The sequence below is a fragment of the Gossypium hirsutum genome, chromosome A08 (genome assembly GCF_007990345.1).
Source record: "Gossypium hirsutum isolate 1008001.06 chromosome A08, Gossypium_hirsutum_v2.1, whole genome shotgun sequence".
Classification (NCBI taxonomy): domain Eukaryota; kingdom Viridiplantae; phylum Streptophyta; class Magnoliopsida; order Malvales; family Malvaceae; genus Gossypium; species Gossypium hirsutum.
Window position 1 is genome coordinate 89,632,411 of NC_053431.1, and position 12,056 is coordinate 89,644,466.

The 12,056-nt window shown below is 33.1% G+C and overlaps 1 protein-coding gene across 1 annotated transcript; it reads left to right on the forward strand.

Moving 5' to 3' along the window:
* Window positions 1-3,142: 3,142 nt before the first annotated feature.
* On the forward strand, window positions 3,143-5,349 carry LOC107955222 (protein IQ-DOMAIN 14). The gene is made up of 4 exons (XM_016890952.2): window positions 3,143-3,461; window positions 3,561-3,881; window positions 3,979-4,221; window positions 4,319-5,349. The coding sequence occupies exons 1-4, from the start codon at window positions 3,336-3,338 to the stop codon at window positions 5,246-5,248; spliced, it is 1,620 nt and encodes a 539-aa protein (XP_016746441.2). The 5' UTR covers window positions 3,143-3,335; the 3' UTR covers window positions 5,249-5,349.
* Window positions 5,350-12,056: the final 6,707 nt, after the last annotated feature.

Here is a 12,056-nt window from a genome sequence, read left to right on the forward strand (position 1 = left end):
TAAGGACTGGAAGACGATTGGAGAGTCGACACACTATCAACTAGTCAAGCTTTGGTATAAAGACATTTTTATTTTGTTCAATGGCATGTATAGGGTTTTTGAGTATTTTGTTATATGTGTCATTTGATTTGCCAAATGAAGGCATGTAAAAATATGTTTATCTTTTTGTATATGGCCATGACAATTGGCTTAATTGAAGTAGGCTATGACCTACGAATTTGGTATGGTTTTATTTACAAGTGATGGGTTGTTACCAATTGGCAATGAGTTACATGAACGAGCCAATTTCGGACGAATTAAAGTGACATGGAAACCCAGAAACACTAAATGGGAAATAACCTTGCATGTATGAAACCAATGATATGAGTTTTCCATACAACTAGTTTTATCAAGATTATTTACAAGCGTATAATCATGTTTTCCTTCGAACTTGGTAACCACTAGGTTTAAGGAGTAGAAAGGGGTGACTTAAGGCTTGGAAAATAGCCTATTAGGGTCCACATGGTCAGACACACGGGCGTGTGTCTAGGCCGTGTGTGACGTGCGGTTCTTTCCCATGAGGGTGGGCTATGGTCGTGTGTCCCTTGCACTTAAAATTTTTAATAAAAAATGCACACGAGTAGGCCACATGGACGTGTATCCTTGCCGTGTCTAAAAGACAGTGTTGTCCACGGGCAGGAAGCACGAGCGTGTGCCATGGCCATGTTGATAAGTCAATGTTGCACACGGCCGAAGGGCATGAGCGTGTCCCAAGTCACTCGGGCGTGTGAGTCCACACGGCCCATCTACACGGGCGTGTAACACTTTAAAATAAGGAAAATTTTTTGAAGAGCCCAAGGTTTATCGAACGTGCCCGAATTTGTCCCGCATTGCCTTTAGGTATGTTATAGGCCTCGAAGGCCTGTATAAGGGACGAGATATTCATGGTTGAAAGGTTTTAAATTTGAGCAAAAGTTTACGACCCAAATAGTGTGTTATAAGTGTAAAGCCCCGGTAATGCCTTGAACTCTATCCCAGCGTCGAATACGGGTGAGGGGTGTTACAGAGGGTCCATTAAGGGACGTTTTGAATAATCTCAGAAGATGAACAGTGATTGATATGATTTATCTGTAAATGTTCTGAAAGTTCCAGTAATGCTCCATAACTCTGTTCCGGCGACAGATACGGGTTAAGGGTGTTAGAACAGTACATCAATTAATTTGGCCATTTGGTTCATTTTGTGCATATAGGCTCCCTAGAAAAGCACGGCATGTTAATTTGGCAAATTAAGTAATTGATTTTGAGTTTAATGTTGGATGCATGCATGTACCATTTACTTAGGGAGTCAAATTATGCCATGATGTGTTGTGATGAGTATGAGCATATCTTAAATATTGTATGAATGTATTATGTGACTTGTTCGGATTGGGTTTAAGCCTTTAATGCACGAAATGGTAAGTGGGGAAGTGTCCAAACTTCAGTTTGCCAAATTGCTAGTTTGATTGCTGCAAAATTTTATGGCACGTCGAGACGACGTTTGAACATCGTTAGGACTTAGGTTCGACGTTGGGACGCCCTTCTCACGTCATCGGGACAATGGCCTCCCTTTAAGGCACGTTGCTACGTGATGCCTTTGCTCTGAAGGCCAGTTCTCCAAGCTTTGTTCTTTAGTCATGATATTTTGGTTAGGCAATCGAAGTCCAAAATGGTTACAAAATGCTTTAGAATTTCACATTCTTGAGTTTTAGATGGTTAATTTCATAAGTCCGCTGTTAATTTTGTAATTAGATTATTTTTAATATTTTTTATCTTTTCAATTTAGTCCGTAAAGTACTTGATTTAAAATTAGCTAAAATTTACTAATCGGATCAAAACGATATCTGGAGTAACTTCCTTCATCCATTATCGTGCAAATGCTCTCTTTATTTTGTACCATAGTTCTTTGGAATGGTCAAACACTTAACAACAATGGTGACCTTAGGTAGAACGATGGCATATTTAGATATTTGCAGGCATTTGATTTGTAATTGTGATAAAAAAATATTAAGGATTCAAAAAACATTAGGATTCAAATTTTTTAAGGTAACGGATGTGTATGTTAATATTTAGATATTCACTTCACTTTTAAAAAAATTTGTTTGCAAATTAAGATATTGGTCTAGAGACTAATAATTTGTATTGAGATAGTAAAATTTTTTTGAAATAGTTAAAAATATTACTTTAATTATTATTTAATTGAAATAGCATTATTTTATTATTTAAATAATTAAAAAATATATATCCAAATTCATTTCTTAAAAAGATTTACCAATTATAAATTTATAGTGATTGAATTATAAAACAATTAAGGTAAATGGCATCTTTTCGAGATACAACAATCCTATACTCAAATTCTAACAAATATGATTTATAAAATTCAAAATATTAAAATTTTTACTTTTTTAATTTAGTAATTTTTAAAATTTTTATTTTTATAATTTCAATAATTTTTTGTAACTTTTTATTTTCTAAAAATGATTTTTAGGTATTTTCGGATGATAATACTATTGTATGAGTCTTAGCGGCATATAATTGATTGAATATCTCATTCGTTAAATTTTCAAATCTAAAAAATTGAATTGAGAATGTTTGATAATGTAGGGTACTAAAGTGAGAAAGAAAACTTTAAAAACTAAAATAATAATAAAAAAAAAGAAATTTTAAAGACTAAAGTGTGTGGATTAAGCGGAAGGATAAATTAAAGATTTCGGTGAGAATAAATCCAATCCTTTATATCATGCCAACATTCTTATGAAAATCCTTCCTAGGAAAAAAATTTGCAGTATCTCTCAAAGCTTATGAGATGGACAATGGGCACTTTCGAACAGTGAAAGAGCCGAGAGAGCTTGGTCAATTTTTTATTAGCTTAAAGGAGGCACTCATAGCAAGGCGAAACCAAAACCTCACCTGATGGCTAGCGCTTCTTCAGTAATAATTATATATATATCCATCCAACTTTCAGCGTTATCGAGGTTACTCACTCACTTTTTCATCTTGTCTGAAAAACTGCCTGACACACAAGTCCATTAGTGTTCTCCACGCCACAAGCAAACACCATATCTTTTAGCATTTATTCACTGCACACATCAGCTTTATAAAGCTTAATAATATAATGCAGTGACTGTTCCGACTATTCCCAAATGCAACGACTAGCTAACCTTGCTATCAACCCCTTTTGTCCTTGCCTTCCCTTTCATTTATATCTAAGCCTTTTGCATTTAAACATGCCAACCACTCCCCTTTGGTGAAGCTCCTATGAAGCTATGAATTAAAAGCACCATTTCTCATTTAGCTTTGTTTTTTGTGTCAACTCTTCTATGGGGAAGATTGGAGGAAACTCTTGGTTGACTGCAGTCAAGAAAGCCTTTAGGTCTCCTACTAAGGAAAACGATAAGAGGAGCTGTAGAAGGAGAGAAGATGGTGAACAAGAGGAAGAAGAGAAGGTTATTATTCTCTCTTCAACTTTTCCTTTTTCTCTTGAATGTTTTTGTTTGTGCATGTGATTAACTTTAATTCAATGTTCTTTTTCTTGGTTTGCGCAGAAAAGAGGGAAACGAAGATGGATTTTCAAGAAGCCTTCGTATCAGGAAACAGTGATACAACACAGTGAAGCAAGCACCATAGTCACAATAACCAATGCTAAAGTTGCCACTAATTCAGAAACCTCAGCACTGAATACCGTTCCCGAAGCTGAGCAAAGATCACATGCCATTGCAGTGGCTATTGCTACTACAGCAGCTGCTCAAGCAGCAGTAGCAACCGCACAAGCTGCTGTAGAAGTTGTTCGGCTCACCAGGCCTTCCGTTTTCTTGAGAGAACACTTCGCTGCTATTGTTATACAGACAGCTTTCAGAGGTTATCTGGTAATAACGTAGCTATGATCTTTGTTTCTTGAATAATTTATATTGGTTTCGTAAGGAAAAGGTTTTTGGACTAAGAAAAACAATTGTGGTTTTGAAGGCAAAGAGAGCTCTTCGGGCACTCAAGGGGCTGGTGAAGCTGCAAGCCTTAGTGAGAGGACACAATGTCCGAAAGCGAGCGAATATTACTCTCAGATGCATGGAGGCTATGGCTCGAGTGCAGGCCCGGGTTCGTGATCAACGTAAGAGGCTTTCTGTGCATGAAAGAAGCATGGACTCTATATTCAGTGATCACAGGACCAACACCTTATGGAGCTCGTATCTTGCAGACAAGAATTCCATTGTAAGAAATACGACTCAAAGATGACTTGTTTTAAGCTTCAACTCATCAACAGCTTACAGCTTGTACTTGTTTATTGAACTTGTAATTTGTGATGCAGTACTCTAGAGAAGAGAGCAAGTATGACGATGATTGGAGGACCCATTGGGACGAGCACCCGAAAACACTAAAGGAGATTCAAGCCATTTTGCAGAAGACAAAGCAAGCTACCATGAAGCGTGAAAAGGCTCTCGCTCAAGCATTCTCTAACCAGATTTGGACAGGTGATAGAAACACTGTTGAAAGTGAGGACGAGGTTGACGGAAAAACCAGATGGGTTGATCGGTGGACAACAAGGAAGCAATGGGAGAGTACAGGCAGAATGTCATCTGACCACATAGATCCCATAAAAACTGTTGAAATCGACACCTCTAGACCCTACTCTTACTCAGCCCCCCATTCCCAGAACCCCAACAGTCAATACCACTACCAACAACGAAGGCCTAGTTCATTTTCTGTTGCGTCCCCTCTCCACAAAACCATCGATGGTCTCCCCATTCGCTCAATCACACCATCTCCGTCAAAGGCCAAGCCTCTCCAAATTTACTCAGCTAGCCCTCGATACCTCAAAGAAGAGAGGTTCCCCCCATCACCGGCTCATACACCCAACACAGGATCTTACCATAGAGTGAGTGGTAATGCTGCAGCAATCCCAAACTACATGGCCGCTACAGCATCTGCTATGGCTCGGGTTCGGTCACAAAGTGCACCAAAGCAGAGACACTGCTCAACCCCGGAAAGAGAGAAAGTGGGATCTGCCAAAAAATGTTTGTTATTCCCAGCACCTGAACAAAGTGGTGTTGAAGAAAGCATTAAAGATGAAGTTTATTATGATTATAACTTGGGAAGTCCTAGCTATAAGAGCAGTCATGGAGGCCATTTTGGCATGGAACATAAATCCAACTTGTCATCTTGTTATGCAGATAGTCTTGGTCATGGAGAAGACATCTTTCCACCGTCGACAAATGATCTTAGGAAGTGGTTGAGGTAAACCTAGGGCTTGAGCAGCATCATGTAATTGAGTTAGGGATATAGTGTCTCGAGAAGTATGTTGTTATTAGGAGTTAATGATTAATGCTTCCATTATCATCATCATAAGTAAATTATTAGCATCCACCTCACTGGACCACTAAAGAAAACTAAACAATCGATGTCAGTCGTCTTACATAAAACATTATGGAACCTTCATTTTCAGCACAATAACATCACACTGGTCCAACCCTTGATATTGGCCCACTTGGCATTTTAAAACTCTTTAATGTTCATAATTACATTATTTTGTATTTATGAAAAGCCGAACTCTTTTTTCTTATTTCCCCCCTTCAATCATGGGATCAAGCGAATAAGATCATATATTTAGCTGTGGTCGAGACCATTCTTAATGATAAGCAAGTTAAATGAACTCTAAACGTATGTGTATGAACAACACCCCCGCCCCCTTAATACACAAATCAACGGATTTTCTTTAATTTGAATCCATATAAATTATTTTTTATTTTTATTTTTCAATTTATTTAATATTCGAATATATATTTCAACTAAATAACACTTCTTGGTCTGAAACCAATTAAACATGGAGTGAATGATTAACTCAATGGAAGCACTTAATAAAATGCTCGCATGCCGAACTGTCACATACTCATGCCTAGAAGCCTTTCCAAACTGCTAACCCACGATGGAGTAATGTCCTAAGCTCATCGATGAAAAGCCAACAGTTTTTTTCCTAACTGGACCTTCCACCCATAACACTGTAACTGATTTCATTCTTTTCATGGAATCCTTAAAACCTCACCCAGTGGGCCTGAAAGGATTGATTTAGAAGCACGCTCATGGTTCTCATCTGACTCAGTACCCATCTCCTCGTCCCCTCCCATTGAGATTGAGAGTTTCCTGAAAACATAAATAATGATTTACAATATATAGTAGCGGACAAGATCGAACAAAAATATCTCAAGTCATTTCTTGAACTAAATGTCAAAATTCAAATATCATAACACCACTATTAAACACGTTGTACGAAAAAATTAAAAATCATCAAAATTTTCTAAGTACTTAAAAACCTCACTGATGGTATATATAATTCATTATCCTTAAAATGGAATTGTGTTTCTTTTTCGATGCTTAGATACCTTTTGCTAGTTGGTATTCATAGTGATAGTTCCCCACAAAAAAACACCAATTACACGTCCCACTATCACGCATACAAAGGAAGTTTCCACAAACCACCATGCAATGTGAAAGTGGAGCGCAACAAAAACATGGGAATGACCCCACAAACCAAAACAATAACCAATTCCAACATTCTCCCACTTGGTTCGTATTGCCCATGGATACATAAAGTCAAAACATAATACACGAATCATAGCGATATTTTCTCTTATAATTTGAGTAGTATCTCTCATGTATCACAATATATTATGTCTCAACGCTTTAGCCTAGATTTTTTAATGAATAAACTCAATGTTTATTCTAAGTCTAAACTTTAGTGACATTTCTCGAAATAATCAAATTAATATGCACACAAAACATGAGAAACATCAAACTTAATAAAGTTTCTTTATAATTGTTCTTATAATAAAAAAATTATATTCCTAGTTCGTCCCTTTGATCCTTCCAACTACCTCGTTAGAACGTAACTAACACAACAACTCAATAAATTAGTCGTACAATACCTTTGGCAGTAATCCCCAACACTCTTACCAAATCTCTGCTTCTTTATAACTTAATACATTCTGAGAACAATCGGATACCTACTATGCATCCGAACTATAAGTTAAAACAACAATTGGGCAGATAGCACTACACCACTCAAGTTACTTTTGGTTTACTAGCAAAATTCAGAACCCGCCTAAAACTATGTATTACATTCATTATGTCGATAAAGGTTTAGCCTAGACAGATAACCTGACACCCCTGTTTATGTTTAGCTCGAATGAGCCTCTGATGTGAAGCGTACCTGTTCATCGGGTAATACAAAACATGTGAAATCTAAAATTGGTAAGTAAGAAAACGAGATGAAAGGGAAATTTATGAGAACGAATTGTATATGAAAAGTGTTATTGTATCATACTGTAAACTCGATATACTGTATGTGATGAAGTATATGCACTTACCTTGTTGGCAAATTGTGTTGGCTAATAGGGAAATTTGTGTTGCATATTAAATTATCGTATAATTATTATGTGAGGTAAGTAAACTTTTGAACTTGTATGAACTTATTAAGGCTTCGTTTTTTTTACTGAAAATGGCTTTCGAAAAATGATTTCTAGAAAATGACTTACTTTTTTGGAAAAACTAATATTTGCTGGTGTTTGGATGAATCTGTGTAAAATATTTTCTGTTGTTTGGAAAATTTCTTGAAAATATTTCATAAAATTTGCTTTCAATGAAACAAACATATATTTGAGGTTTATGATAAAGAGTTTAAATGAAGTAGTGAATTGACTGCAAAGTGATGTTAAGGTGAAATTATAGTAAATAATGAATCTTCATGATGTTAAGGATTAAATTGTAAACTTTGAGAAATTTATAATTGAAACAAGAGAAATGATATGCATGAAAATTTGTTATGTGAAATAAGATATTATAATGAACTATTTGATTAAAGTGCTTACATGATGAAAAATAAATTACATGGAAATAAGGACTAAATTGAAAATTGTACAAAAGTTTAAGTGTGAAACAATTTAATATGTGAATAAGGAAATTATGATAAAAGTTTAATGAATGTGTTATGAGATGATGAAATATGCATAAAGTATTGTAAAAGTGAAATATGAAATTTTTATGATAACAAGGACTAAATTGTTAAACTTAAGAAAATATATGGATCAAATAATAGAAGTGAAATACATAGAAATTTGATATGTGAAATAAGATATTGAGATAAATTATGTGATCAAAGTGTAACAAAAAAGAAAATTGATTTAATATGATTAATTAGTGAATATTAAACTTTTATGACAAAAAGTTTATAAGAAAATATTTGATAAGTGAAGAATGTAGTAGAGAATGTAACATCTCGATGTTTTAACCCAATGTTTTGATCGGGTATAGGGGTGTTATAATGAACAGAGCCTTATTAGTTTGAAAAATATCTTATGGAAAAAAATTGATAAGATATTTTACGGGAATAATGGGGTAATTTTACGTTAACCATCCTATTTTACATGAAACAAACATCGGAAAAGGCTAAAAATATTTTCCATAAAAGATTTTACGTCGAAACAAACGGAGCCTAAGTATTCTAAATACTTACATCTATATTGTTTTTACCTTGTAGATTTTGAGCGTATAGAACGCATTAACATCAACAAGAAGTTCACATTATCTGCTAAAAATTGTAGTCGACTCTTGATTTAGTTGGGTTGCACTAAGTGGCATTTATATAGTCTCTTGGTTATTTGTAAACAAACTTGTTAAACTTTGAAGGTGATTGTTTTAAGTTTTTGTGATGTATGATAATAAATATGAAGTTTAATTAAGTTATATTCGGCATTTTAAGTTCTGGGGGATCCTCCGTAGTGTGGGGTATCCGCGGAACAATCCGCCATACTTTTTTTTCCAAAATTGTGTCTGCAGAATAATTTGCTGTTTAGCCATCTGAAATACTAGGCATAGCTAAACGATTCATTAGAGTGATTTGCCATCTATTAGTTCGCGGCATGGTCCGCCATGCATGTTTAAAGCATGTAAATGTTATGTGATTTTTGTATGGTAACCTCCTATAGCTCAGGTTTAGAAACCGGACCGGGTAAAGGGTGTTATAGTACTGATACCTGAAGGAGAGGTGTTGATACCTCTGCCTGTATGCCAAAACTTGTGTTTAATTTCAAGCCACAGGTGACCCCGAACAAGATCGAAACGATATAGTTTAATAACGAAACCTTAGAAATGATTCGAAAAGTGTTTTAAGACCTTGATAATAATCTTTTAATAAACTAAAGTGGGAAGTGGTTTTATTTATAAGAGAGTGTTTTATTGTTTTAATCCCAAAATTGTGTTTTCTAAGTCAACTAATCAAAAATTTGTTTTATGCTTTTACCTCTTCTTAACATTTGAAAATTGATTTAATTAAAGGCGAAGTACATCACAAGGTTTTAGAAATCTGGAAACATGAATGTTTGGAATCCTTAAATTTGTTTTATAATGATTTTTTGTCAAAAGAAGTTTTGTGAGTACGAGCGTTTTGTCAATGTGATGTGTATGCATTGATAGTCAATGTAGGTGAAAGTGTTATAATCTACCACATGCAAGTCATACATTAGTTATTTTTGTCTCATTATAAAAACTAACATCGTTAGTGTTTTAGCGTAATTTGTATAGCATTTGATAATTTTAGGCATCAAATTGGACAAACAAAGTTTAAATATCAAAATAGGGAAAAAATGTCAAATTCAATTATCAAATTGAACAAAAAAAAAACTTAAGTATCAAATTAAGAAAAAAATGTCAAATTTTAAAATCAAATTAGACAAAAAAAAAACTTAGATACTTAGAAAATGTTTAAATCCAAATACAGATAAAGCCTACTGTATATGAGATTTTTTCTCTAATATGAAAAAAATAAATTTTATTTTTTTTAATTCAATGAAATACATATAAATCTAATTGATTGGTTGGTGTAATTGTAGTGAGCACGGTATTTTTGGAACTACAATGAATTTTATCGAAACCGATTTTATTGATATTTTTCTTTCAACATGAATTTAGTTGAGATTTCATTTGATTATGTTATAAAATATAACAATATGAATTTTAAATTCACAAATAATTGTACCAAATTTATATTGATTAATGAATAAACAATGAATCAATCAATTAATTTTATCATAATCCCAAACACAAACTTTAAAAAAAATTAATATATCATATTTTAAAAATAATGAAAATTCTATATTTATAGAAACATGAGATTTTGGTTAAAATAGTAAAATTAAGATTTTAGAGAATTTTTTATTTTAGGTTCAAGTCTTATTATATATACATTTTTTTCTTTTTTAAGCGGTTTTTTTAATAATTTTTTATGCAAAGTCTTTTTTACCTATAATTTCATTTCATTTTTAAATCGAAAAGAATCTTGTGCTTGTCACACCCCAAAATTAAGCCTAGAAGTTTCGATGATAAATTAGGAATTTTGGCTCGAAGTGGGTTCAAAAATTTTGAATTGTGGTAACTCAAAATTGTATTCGACTATAGTTTTTGAAAATTAAATCAAATTTTGAAACTGAAGTACCAAAGACCTTTACTTTTGAATAGAGGACTGTTTTGTAAAATGAGTTTAATTAAGAATAGTTTTAAAATCAGCTCATTTTCTCCCTTTTAAATCTACTTTTGATGTGAATGAAAAAAAGAGAAAGAAATCCCTTCATCCCTTTTGTTTGTATCATCCATTAGAGAAGAAAACCTCATAATTTTATCCTTCAATTTTTGATTTTTATTATTCCAATCTCTTGCTTTCTATTATCCTTCAAACATAAGAACCCTTTTGAATTCAAAGAAAGACACCAAGAACACCATTAAGTTCCCTTGTCATCCAACTAGTGGGTTTTTCAGATTTTCAACCAAACGTTCGATTTTCTCCCATCGAAGGTAACGATTTGTTTTTCCTATTTGTTTTTTATGTTATCTAGTCTTTTAAATAGAGCTTGTACCTATTGAATCGAATGTTTTGAATAAATATAAAAAATTGGATCGTTAATGGTGGATTTTGGGGTTTTGAATAAAAACAAGATTTCAAAGTGTTTTTCAATTAGTTTTGATGTGATTAGAAGTTTTCTAAACATTCCTTAAAGTTTCGTTAAAGAATTCCAATGTTTTATAATTTTTGTGAAAAATTGTCATAATATGTAGAAATTTCAGAACCATGAATCTGTATAGTTTTGAGTAGTTTGAAAGTTGGGAATTGTTCTTAGATGTATAATAGGTCGATTGGAATCAGTTTCATGTTATAGGAACGAGTATGTATTGAGATTTTTGTGTTTCAACTAAGCTTGTTGAAATTTCAGTTTCATGAGAATTTAGCTTAGGCTTGTGTTTTTAGTTGATTTTGGTGAGTCCTTGGTTGAATGATAATTGTGTGTATTGTGTGAATTATTATGGTGAAGCTTTGGAATCATTAGGACATTCTACGAGCAAAGTGAAATGTAATAGCCCATTTTTTAATGGTGTTGGAAATAGTAGTTTTGGGACCACAAATCTGACGTGTCGGTTCATAAATATTTATTAGTTTAAAATTTTACGAGGTCATTAGTATCATATTAAATTCTAATTAAGAAATTTTATCATTTAGATAGTTAATTAAGTAAAATGGCTGAATCGTAAAAGTTATAAAAGTAGAGTTTACTAATTTAAGAGGGCTAAATGAATAAACTAGCCAATAAAGATGTAATGGGTGGATCAACATGGTTATTTATTTAAAATGGATAAGTTTAATTAAAGTTAATTGTGATTAATTAATGTTTAATTAAGAAGTTTGAAATATTTACAAAATAACCTAGGTATATATATTAAATGAAAGAAAAGAAAAAGAATAATTTAGCTTATTTCTTCACCTTCTTCACGGCACAAGGAGATAAAAAAAATTTAAGGTTTCATGCTTTTATTTTAAAGCTTTAATTGGTAAGTGTTTTGATGCTCGTTTTTAGTAATTTTTATGTTTTTGAGCTCGTATTAGCTTAATTTAGCTAGCTCGATAATTAATTTGCAAAACTATTTATTAATGAACGAATGATCTATGTTATGTGAACATTCTAATATGTATGGTAATTCTCCGTAACCTTATTCTGGCGACGAAAATG